The sequence below is a fragment of the Liolophura sinensis genome, chromosome 13 (genome assembly GCF_032854445.1).
Source record: "Liolophura sinensis isolate JHLJ2023 chromosome 13, CUHK_Ljap_v2, whole genome shotgun sequence".
NCBI lineage: Eukaryota > Metazoa > Mollusca > Polyplacophora > Chitonida > Chitonidae > Liolophura > Liolophura sinensis.
In genome coordinates this window covers 24015717-24043492 of record NC_088307.1, presented here as the reverse complement: position 1 = coordinate 24043492, position 27776 = coordinate 24015717, and the positions used below count along the sequence as shown (strand labels likewise).

Below are 27776 nucleotides of genomic sequence, written 5' to 3'. Positions count from 1 at the left end.
AATTCAGCTAGGGATTAATATCCTTCAGTGCTGATAATGGCGCCGGAAGGAGGTGTAGATGGCACAGACACTCGCCTGATAATCGAGAGAAATTTCGGAAGAGTTTAATGTCCATTTGTGATAGGAAAATGAACTTACACTCTCTGATTTCCTGTAAACTTGTCACGTAGCAACTCTCTTTCCAGGCAGGGACTAACGTTCTTCCCCGCAACTTTGTGGTTATTTGGTTCTCGGACTTAATAACAAGAATTTTGTAGCATAAACCAGACAAAAGTTCTCTTGCGTCGCCCCAGTAGTGAGCCGTTCGCCTGCCCTTGGTTTCCTCGTGGTGCGAGTGTTGAATGGCAGTCGACTGGAGGTTGGAGAGTACTGCTGACTGAATTTGTGGCTCCTGTGCCTAACATCTGCATTTTTAGGTCGAGATATCCTAAACTTGTTTTGCACGCTTGATTTTCATTTCTTAAATATGGAGTATACGATGGACTTAACACACAAAAGTACAAAGAAAGCTTATCAGTTTTTTTCTTGAGGAGAAAATTGGATTGATAGCGGTTAAAACAACTTTGTTTCCGGGGAAGAGCGAATACTGGGTGCAAAGCTCGTCACGATATATTTGTTGATCGATGACGTCATTTCCGTACATTCCCGACCTATACATAAAACAGAGGCGATATTAAGAATTATTAAATATGCACTGAATATGATTTTTTTTTTGTCTCACTGATTTGGCATATCGTTTTTCATTTACCTTAAAACTCTTCGTTTTATAGTACTTTTTCAGGCCATGCATCGGTGGAGTTCATGTAACGGGAGATGCGGCTATCTCTGGGACACTTCGCTTCCATCAATTAATGCATCCGGCCGTAACTGGGAAGGCCTGCCAGCAGCCTGCGGATGGTCGAGGGTTTCCCCGGGCTCTGTCCGGTTTCCCTCCGACCATAATGCTGACGGCGTCATATAAGTGAAATATTCTTGAGTACGGCGTAAAAACACCAATCAGTCAAATCAATTAATGCCCCCATAAACTTGACATCCATCTGTAAGTAAAATTTCACTACTGAAACAAGTGAACATGTACAAAAAATATCGTCCACCTCAACAATACTTTGGCTGACACCATTCCCTTGATTAAACGCGTGACCATTCTGTGTATCAGTTCACCAGCCTGCACAATGTGAACAGATCTGCTTCTCCTCAGACTCAAATGAAGTATTGTAATAAATGACCTAATGTAGACTTACCACACATACTCACCTTACAAATGTAGCCATATATATATATATATATATATATATATATATATATATATATATATATATATATATATATATGGCTACATTTTGATTTTGATTACATCAACCAAAAAACCAACTCTCACTTTTACTAACGCAATATATGTTCAAAATCCAGTGCAACAGATATCCGCCATCCGCAACAACTTACCGTGCATTCAAGGTATAACTTTTCCAACACTTATCAGTCAAGATCCATTTGACCAATCATAGGCAATTATAAATGGGTCGACCCAATGGGACTTCATGCAAGACGGCGCAATTGATAGCCAATGAAACGTTACGTTTTCCCGACAAGAGACGTAAAAACTCTGCATAAACATTAATAGTCACCTGATTACAAAATCGTTACCTATTTACCCCTAAATCCGATCTGTAAATCAGTACCACCAAACACCAGACACTACATCGTGTTCATCTCTCACGCTACCCGGTGTATTATTAGTATCACCTCTCTTGTTCCGCTGTTTATCTCCGCCCTTCACCTTTAGTTTTAACCTCAACCTACCCCCTGAATCAAAACCCCCTTCTCTCGTAACTCCCACCCACATTTCCAGCTCATCCAATCCTTCTTTCGTCCACCCGAGGGCAACATTGCCTGCCTGCCTGACGTGTCCTTAACAATATCGGGCAGCCCGATAAACAATTTGTGTCATGGCGTGATGTCGGTCTGGTGTCCACGGCGCGCACGCAACCCTCGTCTTCTTTGCTTCGACGCTCTCTTCCCTCTCTCTATCCACAGTTGTTGGGAGAAGATCGATTTTCACTCGGCCATTGTGTACTTTGGAAATAGCTGCGTCCCATTCCACAATAATTTCGGTCAATTATCCTCGCAATTAGTGACTCAGGATAATAGCTCCCAGTAGAGGGCGCCACTGATGAGCCCGCGTGCCGAGTTTCTCCGGTCCTCCTCGCTGACACAGCTCGCCACTTATCGGACTGCTCCGTGAGGGATTCGGCAAGCCACAAAAAAAATTGGTGCTGATATCAAGATTTTATTTGATCCACCAAATACTTGAACTTTGCTGAACTTTGTTTTACTTCATTCTGAGTGCCGTCAAGGGTGCCGTGTTTTCACAAATATCAGCAGGTGGTCGATATCCTGATCAATATTGTTCATGAATCAATATGGAGATTAATTAAGCCTATTCTTGTTCTCTAATTCACACTCCACATATTACAAGATTGCGGTGCTTTTTACCTTATACCAAACAGGTAGCTACATGTGGTTTCGTGGGCATCCGCGGGTTATATCCATCCACACCTCGTTAAAGGGTCACTGGTACGTTTTAGTATACGATATAACATCACCTTGTAAAACGTGAAACTGAAGGACATTAAAGGATACATGAAAAGGAACTATGAAACAAAGATTTTGTTTGTAGTCCAAAGGATGAAAAGTATGCCCAGGAATTTTTATTTAAAAATTTCATTTGGTGGGTATTTTTGTACCTGTTAATTTCCTCCCTATATTTTGCATATTTTTCGTCAACGATCGGATTTTTTTTTTTTCAGAAATTACGTCATCGTTGATCTTGTTCGGAACTCGGTGAACACCCCCGAGTGCCCCGAGCCCGGTGAACCGCGTCGCTTCAGTGTGGGCAGGGTGGCATGTACACAAATACTGCACTTATTCTTCAGGCCAGCCTAGCGCCCCCTACACTCACCCCCATTCGGTTTGTCCACCACACCCCTGCCTCGATTCGCCCACACCCTTTCGGCCTGTCCCCAACAGAGTTCCTTTTAAACAAGGATCATCGTTGACGTCACCTATGCAAGCTACTTAGTTTCCGGTGTGACTGCTGGGCGTAAGAAAACTGTACTTTGAAGCCATGTTTACCCTTGAAAGTGAAAGCTGAAAACTTTGTTTGCACTGTTATATGTTATTACACATGATAATCTGTATATCAAGAAATAAAACCAAAGCATTTCATGTATCCTTTAACAATGAAGGAGTAATGGCATCGCTATATTAATTTCAAAGGTTCCACAAGCTTTTGGTCCTCTTGTGAAATCCTATTTTCAAATTAATAGTCTTTCAAGTACACATTTTACATCATATTCAACCACTACTGGTACTTAGTAAATTTTCTTACTCTAGGTGTTTTATCCAGATTTTTATTCAGAACACAGCACGGTATAGCTGAATCTATACCTTTGAGGAAACCTGAAAAGCATTACACAGGCAAAAGAAATCATTAGAAAACAACAGCACCGTTCAGCACCGTTCATCTCGGCCAAGTGAAAACCTTACTAATGAAACCACATTAGTATTTCGACCATGCATAACTCTCATTGTGAAAACCCTCGAACAAACAAAACATTAAGTGAGGAAACCGCAGTTTCTCGACCGGCTAAATTATCATTAAGAAATCAGCAACATCCCCTCCGCCAGTTTAAAACCTCACAAGGTAAACTTTGTCACGTTGACCAGGTTCAAATATCCCTCCACCGGGGAAACCTCACCAGGGAAACCACTTTGTGACCAGATTACACACCCCCTATCTACCGTGGAAACTTCGCCAGGAAAACCACATCACGTCGACCAGGCTAAAACCACCCTCCACTGAGAAAGCCTCCCTAGGAAAACCACCCCACGTCGACCAGGCTAAAAACACCCTTCACTGGAGAAATCTTACCAGAAAAACCAGGCCACGTCGACCAGGCTAAAACCACCCTCCACTGAGAAAGCCTCCCTAGGAAAACCACGCCAAGTCGACCAGGCTAAAAACACCCTCCACTGAGAAAAACCTCGCCAGGAAAACCACGTCAAGTCGACCAGGCTAAAACCACCCTCCACTGAGAAAAACCTCGCCAGGAAAACCACCTCACGTCGACCAGGCTAAAACCACCCTCCACTGAGAAAAACCTCGCCAGGAAAACCACCTCACGTCGACCAGGCATAAAACACCCTCCAGTGGAGAAATCTCACCAGGGAAACCACCTCACGTCGACCATGCTAAAACCACCCCAACTGGATTAATCTCACCAGGGAAACCAGATCACCTCGATCAGGCTAAAACGTCATTAATATAGGGAAACCGAGAGATACGGGTAATCGTTCCATCCAAGGCAAATACTACTAAAATGTAAGCAACGGAGGAGATATGTAATATACGTGCAATGACAGGTCGTCAGGCGTTTTAAAAGATGCATTTTCCAGGCACGAAACGCCAATGATCCATAAAGAATTTCCAGACAAAAATAATAAAGCAGACGTGTCTTGTTTGCAATGTTAATAAAATACAAGCTTGTTCTACATAATCAAGGAGTAATTTCGAAATAGCAGCAAAGGCGAATTCCCAGGCATTGTATGTAACATATGTCAAAACGCAGTGCCGATCACAAGTGTGTAATATGTCATGTCAAATTGTTGTAGGTATTGATCAGCCTCGGTGCATGGCACCCGAACAAAAAAAAGACCCTGGGCATGCATCATGTCGGGCTTAGTGATCGACAGATACGCGGGAGAAAAACAATAACCCTATTATAATAGCCACACAAAAACCGCTCATTAGCTGCCACGGTCGACATTACACGCCGATAAAAAGCAATTAAGAGAATATGTTGATAAACACAGCGATTAGTTTCATCTTTGTCTCGCGATACCATCTTTCCCGATCGTGTCGGATGAAGACGTCACAGCTTTTTAGACGGGTAATTATATGGAATAGCCCGGTATAATAGCTCTCCTATTCAATTCGTTTCGTTTCTTGACGTGTAACAGGCAGTGATACTCTCTTTCCCGGGTAAACCAGTAATTTCAATAATTACATCGCCCATTAGTAGTGGCTAGCAATATAACCATGCCAATCAAGCTAAAAACCATCGAATTGTACTCTTTACAATGATACTGTATGCCGCTTTATGCCCAAAGCAAATTAATCCGTCGCAACGGCTATTCTTTCTTCTGCCTTTTAACGAGAAATTTTTTGATTTCTAAACTGTTGACAAGAATTAATATTGTTTACCATCGCATAAATGGGCCACTCTGTCCTGCAATTGTCCTCCATGGGTTTTGTTGGCAATTGAAATAGAACATCGCCATCACATCATTTGGCTAATAACCGGAAGAAAGCCTCGTTGCCATGCGCAGTATTTATGCATGCAAATAGTGACATTTCCCTTAGTTTTATATTTGTCTAAAATCAATAATTCTTTGAGCTATTGTATAGAGTACAAACATTTACTTAATGTATGTCGGTGAAGACAAAGTAGTTTTTTTCTAAACTGTGGAATGCATAAACGACAACGAATAACCTTAGCATGTATTCATGAGATTAAAAGGGTTATGTGTACACGAATGGATGCATGTTCAGTTTGGTGGCATTTACATGTGTCTGTATTGGTGTAATGGTGTTACACTGACTGCCATTTCTGCAGATAATAACCCATACACTTAATGGTCGGTATCGCTTTTCAAATGAGACAACGAATATGCATAGGTAATATTTATTTATTCGACTCGTAAGGCCTTGTTCAGTATCTCACTGATGCGAAGGCGGTCGGGTTGTCACATTGCAAAAAAAAAAAACCCGAACAGAACGCAGTAGAAATCAACGCCCTTCGTCAGGTGTACCTCAAAAATCCAAAGTTGCGTTTTGGCGTATCAATATTTCAATGTGAATGAAACGTTTGATTTTTTTCCCTGACAAACATTGTAGGATATACATTAACATATGAACAAGTACAAAAGGGGTTCTCATCTTTCTTCTTGGGGCAAAAAAACGGTTTTAAACTAGAGATCCTTCCGACATCAGTGGAGTGCCCTTTTTGTGGTTTAAAAGTGGTATACAAATGTTGTATGAGGGGTCTCATACGTGGAAGGTCTTCCAGCAACCTGCGGATGGTCGTGGGTTTCCCCCGGCCTCTGCCCGGTTTCCTCTCACCATAATGCCGGCTGCCGTCGAATAAGTGCAATATTCTTGAGTACGACATAAAATACCAATCAAATAAATAAGTAAACTCGAGAAATGTTAACCAAAGCCGTCGTTTTAAAATTAACAGTACGTCCCTCAGGTACCTGTCGCTGGGCGATTCCCCACATCCATAAACCTGATAAAGAATATTCGTAAAGATGGCGTTACTCAGTAAATAGATAAATAAATTCCCCATCCTCCTTTCAACACAGTGGTTTTCTTCTCAGGGGTAGCAAAAGGCTATTCAGTCATAAGAAATCTTCTAGTTGACATGAATGGAATTTTTAAATAATTACACACTTAACTTAACTAATAATATTATTTTAACGCAGTGATGTGTTTTTCTTGCAATAAATTTGCTATCTGATTTATATAGGATATAAGTAGAATGCAATTTCTAGTTATCCTTTCTAGTTTTCAAAGTGACATTAGTGTTCGTGTTAATGGTGTAAAAAGAGGATAGGGTCACAGGAAAGGTTACTTACTTCACAAAGTGCGACAAACCGTAGATCTGAGATCTTTTTCATTCTTCTTAGCCTACCTTTCAGAAAAACAGATCTGTACTCTTCAATTCATTGACCTGGAACTCGTTCTTTTCGAGTGTCCTGTACTCAACATGCTAAAGTTGTACGATATAAAACATGTTTTGTCTAATACTGAAGTAATTCTGACTTCATATTACCTAATTGTTCGTGAATAGTGAAGTCCATAACGTCATAATTATCACAAGTGTACCTGTCGCATCGGCAGCAAGCCAAATTTCGCTAACCGCCATTTTCAATTCTGAGTCGGCCACACTCGGCATCGTCCGGAAAAGGATATCTCGTGGAGTGATTGGATTGAAAACAACGAGATTTACACCTCTAAAGGGTGATTGGGAAATTGTGTTGGAAAACTTTAATTTGTGATTTAAAAATGAGCAGGAAGAAACTATAATCAACTATTGTAAAAAAAAGATGATCTTAATTCTGGGAAGAGCAGCAGGGTCCACAGCAACGGCATTATGTTTTTTATGTTATGGTTGACGAAGCTCTGATTCTGTCTGAGTGAGCGCGTCGGTTACATTTGTGTTATTTGCGATGTTATGATATGAATTCAGAATTACTTGTACTTGTGTCGTACAGCAGTGGCACTTTCAGGACAGCGCAGGTGACAGGTCCAAGTTTCAGATTAGTGAATGTAGCTATTCAGAGCGGTCAATGTGGAAGCTAAGCTGGAAACATGGCCAACCGATCTCAGAGTTAGACATACCCTCTAGTTATATACAGCTAGTGAAAGATCAATCTGGATTTAAACAACCTACCTCAAACGTTGACGGGGCTAAGTTGGTTAGCGCGCTAGCAGACCCAGCAGTCTCTCACCAATGCGGTCGCTGTGAGTTCAAGTCCAGCTCATGCTGACTTCCTCTCCGGCCGTACATGGGAAGTTCTCCAGCAACCTGCAGATGGTCGTGGGTTTCCTCCAGGCTCTGCCCGGTTTCCACCCACCATAATGCTGGCCGCCGTCGTATAAGTGAAATATTCTTGAGTACGGCGTATAACACCAAATCAAATAAATAAATAAATGAAAGGATGACTGTTTTTACATTTTGTACCCATGGTGCTAAGAGGTGTCCATGTTACTATACCTTTTAAGCAAGAAAGCAAATTCTTTCGTTAAATTCTAAAGGTGGAGGAAACCTGGAAAAAGGAAACCAGTTAGGGTGTTGGGGAAATCAACCCCACAAAGGCACATCATAAACTGCCCGCCAATTTTGACAGACGGTGTCTTCTGACATTTCATCGGTTAAGTGTGACCATTCAATTTAATTATATTAACTACGTAAAGAATCAGTTCATATCAGTAACATCACATAACATCTCGATCAGTCACCATCTATACAGAAACCTAGCAAACCAGTCTTTGCTTAGAGTGACAAAGTAAAACCTTGTGTTCAGGGTGAACCGATTTGAACTGAGTTTACGATTGGATTTCTAATGCACATGCGCGCAGATAATGTTCCGAAGCAACGCAGACACCAGGCGCAGGTGCGGAAGACACATTTGAAACGGCACGGCGGCGGTTCGACTGTGGTATAACTGAATCTTCCTGTCTTCCTCTGTTAAATAAACGACAAAGCTTAACCGCTAAACGGGATTATTTAAGAACTTTAACATTTATTGTAAAGTAAGACATTACAACAGTCATTGCACTTTCAAACCAACGTTTGATAACACCGAGCGTAGGTATACCGATCAGGCAACGCACGATAAGCATTGATTAAAAATAAATGAAGATTAAGACACTCCGCATAGCGTGATGGGACTCATAGCACAACCCATGAAAGAGAACTCGCTGCATCGATCATTCCAAATAACCAACCACTGAAAATCCCATGTGCGGACAAACACACGTTTTCTTCGGTTGTCTGATTTTGTTCGCTTTGTACTTGATTCTCCAACTGGTTGCTGTATGCAAACGTGTGATATACTAGTAATACATGGGTAATATGTACACTGGCGAAGTAGAAATGATAACACATACAGCTGCTGGTCGTCTCCACAAATGCATGATAGTATGAAAATAACTTTTTTGCGACAAACACTTACAGCATTGTTGCAAAAGTTTTTACACATTTTTACAATTAAATTACACCCAGATTTGATAAACGTCAAAACAGCAACGGGAAATTTAAATGACATAAATGGAATATAACTTATTTTGAACTGGATAAATATATTCAATTCCACTGAGTGATGGAATACAAAGTGTCAATGAAATTTGTAAATAAAACTGCATTTAAGACATGGAACCCCATTGGGGAGTGGGCGATACGCATAGTTTAAAATTACTTATTCAAGAAATAAAACATGTTGAAAACAAAGCGCACGTAAATTAATTTTCATAACAACCGTGACAGGCACTTCTGCTTATCGTGTCACAAATAGTTAAGAAGTTCTGTACAACAAATCCACTGCTTCACTCAGACAAAGTCCAAAAAGTGCACCTTGGATTTTACGTCGTTTAGCTCCGCATTTTTCCATCTGTTGCGTAACACCAGCAATCTTGTTCGTCAGCACTCGACAGCCATCTTGAAATGTTTACAGTTCAGATTCAACACACCTGAAAAGACAAAAGAGCATGGTGTAAATACCAGGTAAATAATTCTGTAAAGATAATTATATATTAAAATTTAAATTATAGTTACTCGCCAGTACCGCCTATGGGTTATAGTTACTAGCCAATACCGCCTGTGTGAGTTAAAGTTACTGGTCAATACCGCCTGTGTGAGTTATAGTTACTAGCCAATACCGCCTGTGTGGGTTATAGTTACTGGCCAATTCCGCCTGTAAGAGTTATAGTTACTAGCCAATACCGCCTGTATCAGCTATAGTTACTGGTTAATACTGCCTGTGTGAGTTATAGTTACTAGCCAGTACCGCCTGCGTGAGTTATAGTTACTAGCCAATACCGCCTGTATGGGCTATAGTTACCCACCAATACCGCCTGTATGAGTTATAGTTACCAGCCAATACCGCCAGTGTGAGTTATAGTTACCCGCCAATACCGCCTGTATGAGTTATAGTTACCCGCCAATACCGTCTGTGTGGGTTATAGTTACTAGCCAATACCGCTTGTTTGAGCTATAGTTACTCGCCAATACCGCCTGATGGAGTTATAGTTACTACACAAAACCGCCTGTATGAGTTATAGTTACCCGTCAATACCGCCTGTATGAGTTATAGTTACAAGCCAATACCGCCTGTGTGAGTTATAGTTACCAGCCAATACCGCCTGTATGAGCTACAGTTACTGGCCAATACCGCCTGTGTGAGTTATAGTTACTAGCCAATACCGCCTGTGCGAGTTATAGTTACCCGCCAATACCGCCTGTGTGAGTTATAGTTACCAGCCAATACCGTCTGTATGAGTTATAGTTACTAGCCAATACCGCCTATATGAGCTATAGTTACCCGCCAATACCGCCCGTGTGAGCTATAGTTACCAGCCAATACCGCCTATGTGAGTTATAGTTACTAGCCAATACCGCCTGTATGCGCTATAGTTACCCACTAATACCGCCTGTTTGAGTTATAGTTACCCGCCAATACCCCCTGTGTGAGTTGTAGTTACCCGCCAATACTGCCTGTGTGAGTTATAGTTGCCAGCCAATACCGTCTGTGTGTGTTATAGTTGCCTGCCAATACTGCCTGTGTGAGTTATAGTTACTAGCCAATACAGCCTGTATGAGTTATAGTTACCCGCCGATACCGCCTGTGTGAGTTGTAGTTACCCGCCAATACTGCCTGTGTGAGTTATAGTTGCCACCCAATACCGCCTGTGTGTGTTATAGTTGCCAGCCTATACTGCCTGTGTGAGTTATAGTTGCCAGCCAATACCGCCTGTGTGTGTTATAGTTACCCGCCAATACTGCCTGTGGGAGTTATAGTTACCCGCCAATACCGCCTGTGTGAGCTATAGTTACCCGCCAATACCGCCTGTGTGAGTTATAGTTACTAGCCAATACTGCCTGTGTGAGTTATAGTTGCCAGCCAATACCGCCTGTATGAGCTATAGTTACCCGCCAATACCGCCTGTGTGAGTTATAGTTACCCGCCAATACCGCCTGTGTGGGTTATAGTTACTAGCTAATACCGACTGTATGAGCTATAGTTACTGGCCAATACCGCCTGATGGAGTTATAGTTACTACACAAAACCGGCTGTAAGAGTTATAGTTACCCGTCAATAACGCCTGTGCGAGTTATAGTTACAAGCCAATACCGCCTGTGTGAGTTATAGTTACCAGCCAATACCGCCTGTATAAGCTATAGTTACCTGCCAATACCGCCTGTGTGAGTTATAGTTACTAGCCAATACCGCCTGTATGAGCTATAGTTACCCGCCAATACCGCCTGTGTGAGTTATACTTACCAGCCAATACCGCCTGTATGAGTTATAGTTACTAGCCAATACCGCCTATATGAGCTATAGTTACCGCCAATACCGCCCGTGTGAGCTTTAGCTACCAGCCAATACCGCCTATGTGAGTTATAGTTACTAGCCAATACCGCCTGTATGTGCTATAGTTACCCACCAATACCGCCTGTATGAGTTATAGTTACTAGCCAATACCGCCTGTGTGAGTTGTAGTTACTAGCCAATACCGCCTATATGAGCTATAGTTACCCGCCAATACCGCCTCTGTGAGTTGTAGTTACCTGCCAATACTGCCTGTGTGAGTTATAGTTGCCAGCCAATACCGCCTGTGTGAGTTATAGTTGCCAGCCAATACTGCCTGTGTGAGTTATAGTTGCCAGCTAATACCGCCTGTGTGTGTTATAGTTACCCGCCAATACCGCCTGTGGGAGTTATAATTACCCGCCAATACCGCCTGTGTGAGCTATAGTTACCCGCCAATACCGCCTGTGTGAGTTATAGTTACTAGCCAATACTGCCTGTGTGAGTTATAGTTGCCAGCCAATACCGCCTGTATGAGCTATAGTTACCCGCCAATACCGCCTGTGTGAGTTATAGTTACCCGCAAATACCGCCTGTATGAGTTATAGTTACCCGCCAATACCGTCTGTGTGGGTTATAGTTACTAGCCAATACCGCCTGTATAAGCTATAGTTACCCGCCAATACCGCCTGTGTGAGTTATAGTTACTAGCCAATACTGCCTGTGTGAGTTATAGTTGCCAGCCAATACCGCCTGTATGAGCTATAGTTACCCGCCAACACTGCCTGTGTGTGTTATAGTTACCCGCCAATGCCGCCTGTGTGAGTTATAGTTACTAGCCAATACTGCCTGTGTGAGTTATAGTTGCCAGCCAATACTGCCTGTGTGAGTTATAGTTACCCGCCAATACTGCCTGTGTGAGTTATAGTTTCCAGCAATACCGCCTGTATGAGCTATAGTTACCCGTCAATGCCGCCTGTGTGAGTCATAGTTGCCAGACCAATACCGCCTGTGTGAGTTATAGTTACTAGCGAATACTGCCTGTGTGAGCTATAGTTACCCGCCAATTCCGCCTGTGTGAGTTATAGGTACCAATCAATACCGCCTGTATGAGCTATAGTTACCCGCCAATACCGCCTGTGTGAGCTATAGTTACCCGCCAATACCGCCTGTGGGAGTTATAGTTACCCGCCAATACCGCGTGTGTGAGTTATAGGTACTAGCCAATACCGCCTGTGTGAGTTATAGTTACCAGCCAATACCGCCTGTGTGAGTTACAGTTACCAGCCAATACTGCCTGTGTGAGTTATAGTTACTGGCCAGTACTGCCTGTATGAGCTATAGTTACCCGCCAATACCGCCTGTGAGAGTTATAGTTACCCGCCAATACCGCCTGTGTAAGGTATAGGTACCCGCCAATACCGCCTGTGTGAGTTGTAGTTACTAGCCAATTCCGCATGTGTGAGTTATAGTTGCTTGCCAATACTGCCCATATGAGTCATAGTTACTTGCCAATACCGCCTGTGGGAAGTATAGTTACTAGCCAATACTGCCTGTATGAGTTATAGTTACTAGCCAATACTGCCTGTGTGAGTTACTGTTACTAGCCAATACCACCTGTATGCGTTATAGTTACTAGCCACAAAGACACTTAGATACAAATAGGTCGGCACACGATTTGGGTACTGATTTCATCCATTCGTCTGGGATAACTTGCGTTTTTCCAACATCATTGAAAACTGTTGCCCTCTTTGCACGATTCTGTCCTCATTTTGCCCATTACATACTACCCTAGTTTTTTTAGGTGGTTTGTGTAGTTATGGGAATTGGCTTTGTGATTATTGACCCGGAACGGCTAGTATACGAATGTTTGTTTCGATGCACAGATTACATGGTTCTTCGTTTCACATTTAAATTGCCCTAAAAATGAGGTGATGAATCCACGTCGAGTGTAAATCTAACGGAAACCTTAATCTGTCCAAACCAAAGCACCGTTTCTACCTACGAGTTCTAAGAGCAGAGAAAGGAAGGTCACATACTGGATACCTCTGTATTCTGTTTTACTGTTCCTGAAATCCTAAACAGGAGGAAACCAGTCAGCGCTCGGGAAAAACCCATCTGTAGATTATTGACTAACTGTCCCATACATGACCTGTCAGGAAGTCAGCACGAGCTGGAGATGAACTCCCAGTAGCCGCACTGGTGAGAGGGTTTTGGGTCTTTGTGCTGCGCTACTCCAGGACACGGAGTAAAGGAGATCTGTTTATACACAGATAAACTAAAACTTACGAAAGCTAAACTATGCATGCAGAGCCACACACTTCACTGCATCATATCCAAATATGTTGCACCCCTGGAGTTGACGTTGCCTTCTTACCGTTGTAAATGTCTGCCACATGTTTGGTGCTTTAATTTGGAGTCCAATACAAGACTGGTGGGATCATCATTATCCAAAGTCGATACAATATTCAAAAATAATAGCCGCAAATGTTTACTGAATTTCACAAGAGTTCGCCAGACGAGGGGCTTTCATTGCAAATCAAAAAGAAGCGTTTCGCCATTACTCCTTCAATCCCACAATCCATCATCGAAAATTGGCCCGGAGCGGATTTATAATTGCATTTGTAAACGGTGAAATTGTTCATCTGGGGATGATATAATTGAGCGGATGTAAGGAGTATTTATTGTCGAGGGCTTCAAAGTGGCTGGGAATCGTGAAGGGACCCGGCAGACAGCTCTTTGAGCGAAAGTTGTCACTCGATCGACAGAACAAACCAGAGCTGTCGATAGTTCCAATTTGGCGCACTCCAGGAAAATGGCGGAAGATGGCGCAGTATTGGATTAGACGCTGCGACGGATTGTTTGCAAATTAGGAGAAGTGGCGAGGATTGCCGGCAGCAGAGATATAATTTAATAAATCCCCTTTGAAATAGAAACGCGCTAAAAGGCGGACCACAGGCCGGCTCTAATAATTTCTGTTTAAAGAAGAAAATGAGTGAATTAGAGTTGGCTGGCTGTTGAAGCGACTCCAGGAGGGTTTGGGGGATTGCTTTCAAGCTCGGTCAGAGACTGGGGAAATTGGTTGACGGGCCCGGACCTAGGTGCATGACAATATGATTACTCCGCCCAGATAGGCCGCATTCTCCGGGCAAAATTGCCGCAAATATAAGGATATTTCCTGTAATAATTCCTCGCCTCTCTTGACCCGATGCTTGCTCTAACAGCCGTATCTCCGCCGGCACAGGAGACTCCGTCGAGGCGAGCTGGCTTTAATTTAATTCATTACACAAGCTAACAAGGTAACACTTCGCTGAACGACACTTCTCCGGGCGAGAGGCGGTTACGCAGTTCTGGTGAAAGGTACGCGAGGGCTCGTACATTGTCTTTCAAAACTACTCAATCATGGCTTACAAGTGACAGGATTGTCAGTTGAAGATATCTGTAACGTCTTCAAAACAAAATAATATTTTCTCACATCATTCTAATGCGTTTGATTTGATTTCGAACTGTCTACAACACACACTGCCCTTCACCTACGTTTTCTTAGTGCCTAAACATAAATCCATTGAAGGATTTCTACTGATCAACTGTTAAACTCTAATAATGAAAAAGCTATAACATTAATTCCGATTCTATTGATTAGACATATCTTTCAATAAGATAAAAAAGGACGGGATGCCTCAAAACAAAACCAATACATTGATAACTATATGACAAAAACGCCAAGCTCATCGCGTTTTCCACACGCAGGGAAGTATCAGATAGACCGGCCCCCAAGCTCGTGCTAGGTATCACAATACAATCGTTCCTCTAAAGCTAGAAAATGCTTTCACTTAGGTCTCGAGAGCACGCGCGATGCAAACTATATGACATCGTTTTCACACAATGACTTGAAACAAAAATGGCCATTTAAACAGTGCATCACTGAAGAGCTTAGCCTCATTTTACCTCCGAGACAGAAGAGCCCTTTAGAAAGGCTATTGTATTAATCGCGGCGTTCGACCGGAACCTCTCTCAAGATTAAGGTATAAAATATTAAAAGGCTATTAGCTATCAACGGAGGGCAGATTCTATAGCTCATAAGATAATGGTCCGGTACATATAGCAGACGCTGCGCTCGTAGAATTCTGTGACACACACCTGCGACAAGAGCAGGAGGGGAGGATTTTGTGAAAGCAGTGATGATGCGGTAAGTGGGGTGGCGTAAAGAATAAAGGTAATAGGCAATGCACCATTATTGTGTTTAAGCATGTTGACATATCCCTGATCGTAAAGGCTGCACGATCGACCACCTCAGTCTCAGGAGGCCAGTTTTGCGACAGTTGGCCAAGGAGACGCACGATGACCGACAACAAAGTTACCGTAAGAGGCTATGTTTACAAGTCCAGTGGTCCTTTGTCGGGCTGCGCATCGATCCGGTATTAATGGGTGGTGTCGGGGAAATGCAATAGCTCTAATGGGCCGACTAGAAGCAACAGGAGTATCCGGGGTGTTTAAGGAGGGATGAGCAGATCACTGCCGGCGAATTTGGCCCGACACGAATAGTAATATGATTTCACTCAGATCCTGGCGCACCCCGTCTATATGTGTACGCCATTAAGCCTAATGTACTAAATAACTGCATGAGACCTTTTGATAATAACGGTGAAGTAATAATACTTTATATTTTCATTCTTTTGGGGTAAATTGGTTTAGCTCTGGTTTTACTCTCTAAACTGCAGTATTTTATTATATTGTACCTTTTCCATTTTATTTCGTCGAGTGACTTCTACCAGCAGTCACAGACCAATAAAAGTCGCACGGATCGAATCTAGACCTTGGTAGTCAAGTCAGAAGGCTTGTCAATCAACAAATGAAGTGTACTTCTTTCCCCTGAGCTCTACCCACCTTCTTTTACCTTAAAACATTGACCGCCCTTCTGAGAAAGTATAGAGTTATGTTCTCTTGCCGCTGTTCACTTTTTGACGAAATCAGAACGAGAACAATGGCTCATGATGTTTTCTGCTAATTTATTTATTTTTATTTATTTACATGATATTTCACTTATATGATAGCGGTCAGTTTTATTGCTTGAGAGAGCCCGATGCAGTTACCCACAGTAAATGACTGATCTTCCGCAATTCCCTCAATTTAAAAGAACAAAAATTAACTCTCAGAGTTTGGTTAAGGACGCCATTCTAACTACATTACATCTACGGCAGATTTCAAGAAGACAAAGTTTGCACATCAAGAACCACAATGAAGCATTGCTACAAAGAAAATGTTCTATATTCTCCCTCTTTGCATTTTTGTTCACTTCACTGTAAATGGTTTCTTCAAAGCTGTCCCATATCTACTATATGTACAGCCTTTCATAGATGACGTTTATGTATACTCGATGCATAGAACCCAGAAGGTTTTGAAAGTCGCCAGAATTTATTCTTTATTTCACTGAACCATATAGTGCATGGAAAATAAAACTGTATGGAGTCTAAATATTTTATCCACATCTTGGGGAATACCAACATGTCTAGGTTGCTACTATAGTTTCTATCTTAGAGTCTCCATGCTTCCTCCCTGGTCGTACGTGGGAAGGTCTTCCAGCAACCTGCGGATGGTCGTGGGTTTCCTGCGGGCTCTGCCGGTTTCCTCCCACCATAATGGTGGGAGGATAAGTGAAATAAGGAGGATAAATAGAGGTCGTATAAGTGAAATATTCTTGAGTACGGCGTAAAACACCAATCAACTAAACTAAATCAACCAACTAGAGTTTCCATGGGATCAATAGCTGTGGATGTTTTCGTGAACTACCGACAGTCCATGTCCAAAAACGTTAAAAACGTTGTCGCCATAAAAAGGTGATTGAGTCATCGCTAAAACAGTATTAATGAACTCAAGAGGATGTAGAACAGGGCTGGAAATCAATCATCTTTTAAAATAGATATCTGGACAAAGAGAAAGACAACAAAACAAAACCTCATGAAGTGACAACGCAACTTGCATCAGCACATACAACGTACGAGACTGACAATGCTTTTTGGTAAACGGGCAATCATAACGATGGCTTGATCTGATAAGAAAAAGGGAAGAGAAAAAAAAACGCGTACGATCACGAAGATAATCTATGAGTTGTTTTTATTCCCTTCAATTGCTCCTAATGGCAGTTTGATCTTCTCCTGGTTCAACAAACTCATTAAGCAGGCTGGGTCGATGGGACGTGGAAGCTCCTCGGACAGCCTCGTACAACTTCCTCAAACATTAGGCTTTTAAGTTCGCTGCGGCTGGATTATAATAGTTGGTTTAGCTCCAGTGAAAATGGAGACTATAGAAATTAACGATTTAGAAACGGAAGACATTAGGCCGCCTTATTGATTTAAAGCTAAGTCCGTGGCAGAAGTTCTCCTAGTCCTCCACTTATCGGACATCTTTGCAATCGGCATTGTTCGGATGCTTCCGGCATCCAATTGGCTTCGCAAAAAAGTGCTGGTCAGGAAATGCATTTTTGCGAGAACAACGGAGCGTGTTTGTAAGTGTATTCGTTTTGGGGTAAAAAGAACCCTGGGAATAGTATAAGCTAATGACTATCCAATGTCTATGAACCGCTCTGAGACTAGCGTAAATGTCACTAAAGCTAGATCTAGTTTTCTTCTTACCAACTAGATCTAAACTAAAACCCGTAGGGACTGGTTCAATCCCGGCTTTGGACATGGAATTTGCTTATTCCCTAGCTTTAAAAGTTCGTAGATCGGCGACGCTCGTATGGTCGTTCACAAAGTCTTAAACTTCGTTGAACACCACTTGGCCTCCACCAATATGTCTGTATGCTACACGTATAAAAGTACATCAGTAATTTGCCAAATGTCGGTAGTTTAACCCGAGTTAACTTTGGTTTCCTCCAACCATTAAACTGACCGTTATCGTACACGTGATAATCTCACGTGAGTAGGGAGCATAACAATAGTTCAAGGAATCAAAAAAATCAATATGTCAAACCTAGTAGAACTATCTCACCTTGTGCGCAGGTCTGTTGGGTAAGGGCACGTGACCTTTCAAGACTTTGGGGTAGTCCTGCTCACACACGAGACTGCCGTTAAGGATGCTGTACCGGTCACCTGGCACGAGCTGACACTGACAGACCACACAGGTGAAACATTTCTGGTGGTAAACGTTCCCTTGAGCCTTCATCACAAACTCGCTGGCTGGAATCGTCTGGCCACACGAGCTGCAGCTTCCGCCAGAACCGAACAATCTGAGGAGGACAAAGAGAATTGATTAAGTCACTGACTTACAAACTTAATTGTTGATTAATACCTTGTTTTACTGATTGTTTTATCAATTGCCGCGCGAAGTCTGACATTCGTGCACCACAGTTATAACATGAAGGGAGGCTCCAAGTCCATAATTGCAAGCTGAGACAGCACCTGTTTGCAGTATTTTACCTACACATGATTGTCCTCGACTGATGATATAGCTCACTCTTAGTAACTGTTTGCCCTTCTTGATTAGTTAACGTATTAACTGCCGAATTGCAGAATTGTTGATTGACTGTAAGATCGATTTCCTGACAAATTAGTTGGCTCGATTAGTTGGCTGACTAATTCATTTGTTGCGTTGCGGATATTAATCTCGAGACTGACTATATGTTCATTGTTCAAACAATCTGGGTCTACCAGCAACCTGCGAATGGTCGTGGGTTTCCCTGGGGCTCTGCCCGGTTTCCTCCCACCATAATGCTGGCCGGAGTCGTATAAGTAAAATATTCTTGAGTACGGTGTAAAACACCAATCAAATTAATAAATAAATAAATAAATAAAACAACCTGGTGGCTATGTCATAAATAGTATTCTCGATGTGCATATAGCTGTCCATGACTCTGCTGCAGCACATAGCATCATTTAAACGGAAGTAAGAAAAGATTTCGTCTTGCTATTAACTGAAGCCGTCTTTCTATTATAATAAGTGGTGCTTCAAGTTGTCTTGCTGTTAAATAGTTTTGCTAAATTGCCACGCATCACAAAACGCCATACAGGTCACATACCGCAAAGTAAGCAAAAAGACAGCAGCTTATTAGGCAGAAACCACATTCATAAACTGTTTTTAAAGAATAAGTTACAAATTTCAAATAATTTACATACAATTATATGAATAATGAACGACTGAATTACATATATAATGAATTATAGACTGATTTGTTGAAACTTTCAAATTAAAATAGACACAAATATATTGCTGGACATAATTTGATAGTGTTACGAACTTCTTCTCTTTTTTAAATTAAATATTCAGACTGCTGTTGGGTAAAATCGTTGGAAAAGACTAAGAATAAATTAGCAGTTCACTTCTATACCATCTGGAGACAAACATGCCCATAAGAGGTTAACACAGATCTTATGAGGCGAACTCATTTCCTGACCCCGTACCAAGGAGTATGATATACATGTATATAGTCTCTAATTTCTTTCCCTTAATACAACAGTTTCTTAGCTCTACTCAAGCCCACCCATCCCCCACCCGCACACGGTACCCCCATTAAAGTTTATGTCATCTCAAGCGCATGACATAAAAACACAAGACAAAGAAATCAAACACAGAGATTAACAAACGCAAGTTGGTGACATTTGTGACAGCATTTAAAGGATGTTTTGCTAGGACATGGGGCTTAGCCACCATGAGGTTTACACAGCCATTAAAACCGCTTCTGGCATATCTGTGTATATGATCTACCTTGGTTATCACCACACTTGATCTCTAGCAGATTACTTGGGCAGATAACAGTCTGTTGTTTGGATCAGTAGTTCATATCAAGCACCGTGAAGTTAGAGTCTCATCAGATAGACACACTAGTCTGACACTGAGCATAAGTGGTTTGGCCACGGTCTGTGGAGCACCTAAAATGTCGTGTTGTCCCGGAGAAGGACTGCGCATGCGTAACAATTAAAGACAACCGCGCATATCGAACTTTATGAAATGGTCTCCAAAATATGATTCGCTGTTTTCATTTTCTTCAGAGTTTAATGTATATAATATAGAAACGCTTTTTAAAATTCGTTTATCGTTTATTTTCAATTATATCAGGCCTTTCACTCATTTCCTCCGTGTTTCCATTCAGAGAGATATCCTTACCAAATATGTTCAGAACGGATTCCAGCTTTATTCTCAAATAGCTGTTTCTGACCAGCCATATTCACAACTGTTATTTTTATTGAATTCCATTCGTAGCTATTTCTTAATGGAAACGTACATAGTGACCATGCGTTCTTTATGTATACACTGAATGTTGAAATTAAATACGAAACCCGCAGCATTCTGTGGAAGTTGTTCAAATGCACCGACATAATATGAATTCTTTAAAAACTTTTTTAGCTTCACATTCAAACAAAACATCTAGTTGAAACAAAAACTATGCAAGCTATCAATGTTTTTTCAGCGGGTATATATTTATATTAAATCCGTTCCATCCGCATTAAACTATTAAAGTAAATATATGTCCACACCAATGATAACAATGCAGGAGAGCCTTGCGTGCTTTATTCGAAATCAACATATGTGCACATCGGGCACAGCTGGTTTGAATTGCTTCAGTCCCCACAAGGGATCTAAACCATGCAACAGATGAAGGTATGGTTATATTCAGGGATTGTCTCTAGCCGAGCGATCTAGACTGCCTCCAATTAGACAACTAGAATTTGGCCAGGGAGGTCGCAAGTTCGAATCCAGCTTCCGTTAGCTCCAGAGTCACTTCGCGTCAGGACTTTTGTCAGGTATCCATTGAGATGATGTGGTTTCCTAAGGCTCTGTCCAGATTACCCAGTGCATACATCTGACTGCCGTCGTAAGAATGAAATAATCTTCATTGAGTATAACGCAAAACATCAGTGAAACAAATAAATGTATAACGTGCAAGTCGCTACAATTAAAAAAGATGTAATTCACCTCATTTCATCATCAACTTCTTGGTGCCCTCATTCTATATTGCTACGTGTCTATGGTTTCCCACAGCTTTTCCCCGTTTCCTACCACCTTAATGGTGGTTTCCGTCGTATAAGTGAAATGTTCTTGAGTGCGATGTAAAACACAAGTTAAATACATCGATATCATATCCTGCGAACTTATTACACGTTACATAATTCATGTGTTTAACAATAATTTGACAGATCTGGGAATAATTCATAGCAAAAGTATAGATCCTGGATAAAAGATGGTTTTAATAATGGTTTGAACGGTTGCTTGAATGGATTCCTGAGTTGTTTCTGATTCGTCTGTATCAGTTACAAGAACACAATGTATTTGGAATCTTCAGTTTAAAGTTTTGCTGTGTGTTTGCCACCGGAAGTGCGAAACAATTTCAGTTGTGTAAGACAAATTAAACAAAATGACGAAAGTGGAGAGATTAATTTTGAAAAGGTGTGGCAGAAGGGAGTAGTGGCGTGCCAGGAAGTTTCGTGTGCCAGCTAGCGTCGAGCCCCTTGCGTTAAATCATCGGACCAGTTTTACGTTACGTGTCGAGTTCGTTTGCTAACAGGGCTTCCCAATCATTCCTTAATTGCGAGCCAACAAAGGGAAATAAGTGGATTAAGAACGAAGGGTCGAAATTAGTTTTTTAATTGGCTTGCCAACGGGTGTGCCTAATTAGCGGCTTATTTATTACACCGCCAAGTTATTAGCCGGTTTACAGTGAGGAGTCTTTGGAAAAAGGTCACGTGACACGGTCTTAGATCTCGCGAGGCATTACCGCAACTCGTGTCAAGACTTTTTCTCCCTCCGTTCGCTGAAGAGTTTACTCCACGTTCGTTCGTTGAGGAGAAATTGAATGTCTGGTGCCTAACTAATTAATCAGTTTGACCCCGAATATTTACAAGGTCTCAGTTTGAAGAAAATACCTCGGTATTCCCCTGGGCAACGAAGCGTTTCTTTTCCTGTTTTCGTAATTTGATTTCCAGTCCCTGTCTCCTCGCTAATAGAATTTAAGGAGCGATGTTAACGCTGGGAGAGACTGCATAATTATAACGGTTATTCTCTTGTCAACACTCCAGACCGCTTCGACAATGGAATTTTTCACATTTGAAGCTGTAGGGAGTAGCAGGGTCACGAATTATGGGCCCTCTCTTTACCAATTAAAGCGGTTGGGATCACGACGCCTTGAGTCTCACAACACTTCTTTTTGCCTCCTTCGTTCTCTAAGAGAGAGTTGTCAAGTCTCGTTCGGCATCGTACACCAGGGGTATCAGTGTAACACCAAATTTCGACAGCCTACTTCGCCTGCCTTCCAAATTAACCAATTCTGTTTAAACACAATATAATATAGCATAAAGAATCAATAGCGCTAAGTCACTTGGCCCACACTCTCGAAAAGCAAACTCTTCCTATCTCCACAATATCAGGCTGACTAGAATGACCGCAGGGCCTACTAGAGATAAAATACATTTGCTTTGTTAGGCAATCTAACCTCGGGCGTAACTCTAACATCAAATTAATCAAGCCCAATTCACGATACTCCTTCAGGCCAATCGGCGTTTTTTGTTTCGGATTCCCTGCCAGATGTCGGGTTCAAAAAGAGAAGGATATCAGTAATTTTCGAGATTAAATGAAATAGCTCGTTGAAATTTTGCACCGAATAAAAGTGAGCCGAACTGAAAAGCGTAAAGTACATCGTGGAAATATTCCACAACGCTTAACACTCATACCACTCACGATATGAAAGGAACGTTTCGGATCTCTGATGTCCACAAAGACGTAATTAAGCTCCTGACCAATGCACTTCTGTAGTCGTTAGAAAATAACTTATATATTTATTTATTTGATTGGTGTTTACGCCGTACTCAAGAATATTTCATTCTTACGACAGCGGTCATCAGTATAGCGAGAGGAGCCCTAGGAAAACCCACGACCATCAGCAGGTTGCTGGAAGATTTTCCCACGTACGACCTGAGAGGAAGCCAGCACGAGATGGACTTGAACTCACAGCGACCGCATTGGTGAAGAGGCTTCTGGGCCATTGCGCCACGATGACGTGCTAACCACCCGGGCCACGGATGCCCCTGTAAGGAAACAACTATGCCAACCCTTCTTTGAGAATGACTTAATTAATTAATAACGTGTGTAAAGGAACGAATGATTTTAGCTTACCGCAAGATAATTCAAAGAAAATATACTTATTTATTTATTTATTTAACTGGTGTTTTACGCCGTATTCAAGAATATTTCAAAAGATAATATAGCATTAGAAAAAAATGTTTTTATATGTGTAAGGACGAAGTATTCCACATCAAGTTTGAAAAAAGCAAACTTATTTTTGTGATGTTGCATGTATAATAAACCACAGCCTAAAGTAAGCAAACTGGCGCACGTTGAGAATATACCCGTACGAAAGCGCCGCCATGTTAGCAATTATAACCAAGAATTAGTGCATCCGTTGACGTCACGTGAACAGCTATGCCTTTTAACCATATATAAGAGCGTGTGAACCAGCGATGTCTACTACATTGCAATGAACACCACTGTGTTCTTTTTTACCTAATAGAGCAGTTTCAAGTTCGAGCTCTTCTATAGCCAAAGACAAAACAAGCACTACATTACCAATTGAGAACACCTTAAGACAGGAAATCGGTAAATTAATCTTGAGTAACACTGCCTTACATTTTTGATATTTCAAGTTCAGCAACACATAAATCTTATTCTAATCTTGAATTCTTACTAGGCCATGGGATGAGCCATTATAGTAAAATAAAGAAATCCGAAACACGACGGTGAGTCACTCATACGCCACGTACATATTACTAAAAGGCAACACAAGGTTTGAGTGACATGAGCGGAAACGGCTGGGTTCTCGGGTTATTGAACTAACTCGCACCTAATTGGTAAAAATTGATAAAACAACGGCGCCTTCGATTTTCTTAAATTGCGAGAATTTAATTGATTGCGAGATTTTGAACTGGGATATCTCCGATATGCAACATTGCAGAAATACTAAGCTATGCTTTTAAGCTCCCCGTGGGATACTTTATCGATGTATATACACATTTGGGCATTTGGTGTCTTTTAATCACTTACACAAACAGTTAAATATCCTAAATGCGTTAAACTGACAAGAAGCCGAATTTCACCTGTTGCGTGTAATCATTTGCCAGCTATATACCACACTGTCGTTTCAATCGCCCGCTCTGGTTTTAATATCCTTACCCTGGTCTTGTGTTCGTAAAACTTGTCTTGAATTAGCGTGTGTAGCGCAAGCCTTTCTAAGAGATCCTCACTATTAGTCTGAAGTTATCAAACGATTCTATAACACCCACTGTTCTCCTCAACATCAATATGTAATCCATACCATATACATGCCTCGGCAAACATTGAAAACAACGCGTCGAAAGACACGCTCCGTCCCATAGAGCATAAGTGCTGCCTTCTTAAACAAACATTATTGTTTAACAGTTGAATGTAGGGAAAAACCAGATCGTTTGAAAAGACGAATACTGGAAAAGGGGGTAAAAAACGCATTTCCTTTTTTTCGGAAGTGTCTTTGAAATCAACCGAACACTCACACGCGTTCAGTTTTTGCATACAACCCAAAATGTCACAGTATTACTAGAAAAAAGATAAAAACGTCAAAGGCAATGTGAGAAAATATACCCTTTGTTTCGTAAGACAAGCGGAAGCGAAATAAAGACTCCATTAAGTCGATGGGCTATCACATTAGCTTATATCTAGCTGAATCTTGATTCTCGTTTGATGTTTCATAACCGAACTTCTTTATAGCTTTCCAAAGTCGTTTGCATGCTCATTTACGTAATGTGCATTCACTCGCAGGTTCCGTGCAGGCACCGAGGCAAAGAAAGATAACAGATAATGTTAAATAAAATGCATTCCAACATGATTCAAATTCAAGAGGAGGGCTTATCTACAACACATTTGCCTTCCTTCAAGAACTTTTCTAGAATTAGAATTAAATGCATCCTTTGTTTTCTTTTCAGCATTTTTTGGGATCAGACTAAATGTATTCAAACATAATTTAAATTCAAGAGCATGTTTTAAATTCAAGAGGAGGGCTTATCTAAAATACCTTTGCCTTCCTTCAAGAACTTTTCTAGATTAGAATTAAATGCTTTTAATCGCCATTTTAAATTCATGAAGAGGGCTTAAATACCTTTGTTGTCTTTTTTGTATTTTTTTAGATCAGACTAAATGCATTCAAACATGATTTAAATTCAAGAGTATGTTTTAAATTCAAGAGGGAGCTTATCTAATATACCTTTGCCTTCCATCAAGAGCTTTTCTAGATTAGAATTAAATGCTTTTAATCACCATTTTGAATTCATGAGGAGGGCTTAAGTACCTTTGTTGTTTTTTTTAGCATTTTTTTTAGATCAGACTAAATGCATTCAAAATGATTTAAATTCAGAGGAGGGCTTCTAAAATACCTTTGCCTTCCTTTTAGAACTTTTGTAGATCAGAATTATAAATGCATTCGAACATCATTTGAGTTCACAGAGAGGGCTTATCTCAAATAACTTTGCTTTCTTTAAGAGCTTTATGTCAGACTTGAATATCAACGTCAATTCCCACAATTGTTTTCCACTTGTAAACCATAAGGGTCCAAGTTGACAATCACATTTCCTGTGTCCAAAACAACCGAAAACACCAGTTGCCACAGGGATATGAATGAAGTAATTCGTAAATAGTAAATAAGCCTAGCATAGAATGTAACAGAAAAGCAGTCAACAGTTTCCTTTTTGGACGTTCTAATTGGTTGACGGCTGGTATACGAACGTCTGTTTCGACGCATAGATCCAGTGATACCGGGAAGACAGTCGGTACAGTTGGCTTAGATGACGAAGCATACTCATACACGATTGGTGTTGGGCGCTCGTGACGACACAAGCTTTTGTCGGATGTTTGTCTACACGCTGTACTATGATTAGAATATCTCTGTATTTATATTAATAACTATTCATTTATTCAATAATTTTGTCAACTGCCAGTCGTGATGGTAAAAACATCATCCTCATAGGGATATACATTTTACCTAGGTGCCTTTCCTTCTATATTCTTATAAAAGTCTATTCTTATAATGTATTCTCATACTCTTCCTTTACATTATAGACTCTGTTGTTGACAAATTCTTCTCTTTCTTCATCATCAACTTCCATTTCGCATTCACCATTCGATTTGTGAGGATCACATGTAAATTTATATGACTCGGTCAATTGATGTAGGCCACACGAAGAGATAGGAGGAAACCAAACAGAAACAGGTGGAGACCAGGCAAAGGTAAGACAAAACCGAGCAGAAATAGAAAACTGAGCGACGGTGACATGAAACCGAACAGAAATAGGTGGAGGCCGGATAAAGATAAGAGGAAACCGAGCCGAAATAACACATTGATCAAAGGTGACAGGAAAATGAACAGAAAAAAAGATGTGAAATAAAAACTTTTCTAGAATTATTCAAAATCAATTGACTGACTGATTGATGTGTTGATTGATTGATCAGTTAGGTTGTTTGGCCGGTCGCAACATTACATGGACCTCCTGTACGGTAACACAGGTCATATCGAGCGTCAATGAAGAAAGCGAGGCAGGAAATCATTTGTGTTTAATTAACCTGTTGCCCACCTGAGTGACTTCCCTTGACAGGCCACCAGGTGGCATACCAGAGGTCACTAATGACTAATTAGCACCAGGCGTAATCATGATTGATTAAGTAGTTACAACACAGCCGCCTTCACTGCAGAGCTGAGGGGTCAAAGGCCAACCGTGTAGCCTTAACAAAGCTGTATGAAAGACTACAGCACAGAGAGCAAAAAAAAAAAAAAAAAAACAGCAGCGACGGCAGTGTGATAATCAGCAAATGGTCACACGTAACCGGTGAAATATGACCCTCTATGGTTAATGACCCTTAGATAGGGATGTATTTCAACTGTTCATGCAAATGCTTAAAAAGTAACGACATATATTTGTCAACGAACACAACAGAATTGTGCGATTCTTCTTGTGGTAAAAAACAGAAATATTTGCCTACTGACCCTTGAAAAAAAACCCAAACACACAGCTTAAATCTGAATATGTAAAATTTGTATACATGTAATACAAAAATCTCAAGAAAACTGATTTGCTGTAAGGAATGTTCGACATGTTAAATTATCTGCACCTGTGTACTTATAGATGTGTGGTCCCTGGCATATATATAATTAGATCATGATCTCATGGCTACAAAAAGTTGCAAAAAGCTGACAAGTAAAAACAAATTAAGAAAGCATATCTGCTGGTGGACCAAGCATCCCTGAGATCTCATTCCTTTGCATTGTTTAATATGATTGTATGTTAAATGTGATGATAACACAGCATGTTGAGTAATTCTATACCGGTGATGTCTAACAAATTGCGATTAACATCACTGAATATTTTTTTGACCTAATTCTGCTTAAGACATGGTGCCAGGGGGCTAACATTTAAGCATTTACAATGAACAACTAGAATAAAATGTCGCATGTCGTCTCTGCTCTTGCCTTACTCTTTCTATCAATGATTGAATGAATGAATGCTTGGAGGTTTACGTCATATTTAACAATATCTATTTTAGGTCGTAATTAACAAGGAGGAGTCATTAAGTGAGTGTGTGCAAATGTTTGCTTTCGTGTGTCTTTTTGTGAAAGG

At 41.0% G+C, this 27776-nt stretch overlaps 1 protein-coding gene across 4 annotated transcripts in view; it reads right to left on the bottom strand.

Moving 5' to 3' along the window:
- Positions 1 to 8405: 8405 nt before the first annotated feature.
- The window catches only part of LOC135480560 (LIM domain transcription factor LMO4.1-like), a 47860-nt gene continuing 28489 nt past the window's right edge, over positions 8406 to 27776 (bottom strand). For all 4 annotated transcript variants that reach the window (XM_064760420.1, XM_064760419.1, XM_064760422.1 and 1 more), the window contains 2 exons: positions 18142 to 18379; positions 8406 to 9313 (listed from right to left, as the gene is read on the bottom strand). In XM_064760420.1, coding sequence (XP_064616490.1) covers positions 9305 to 9313; positions 18142 to 18379 — 247 coding nt within the window. In that variant the 3' untranslated portion in view covers positions 8406 to 9304. The remainder of the gene's footprint in view (positions 9314 to 18141; positions 18380 to 27776) is intronic.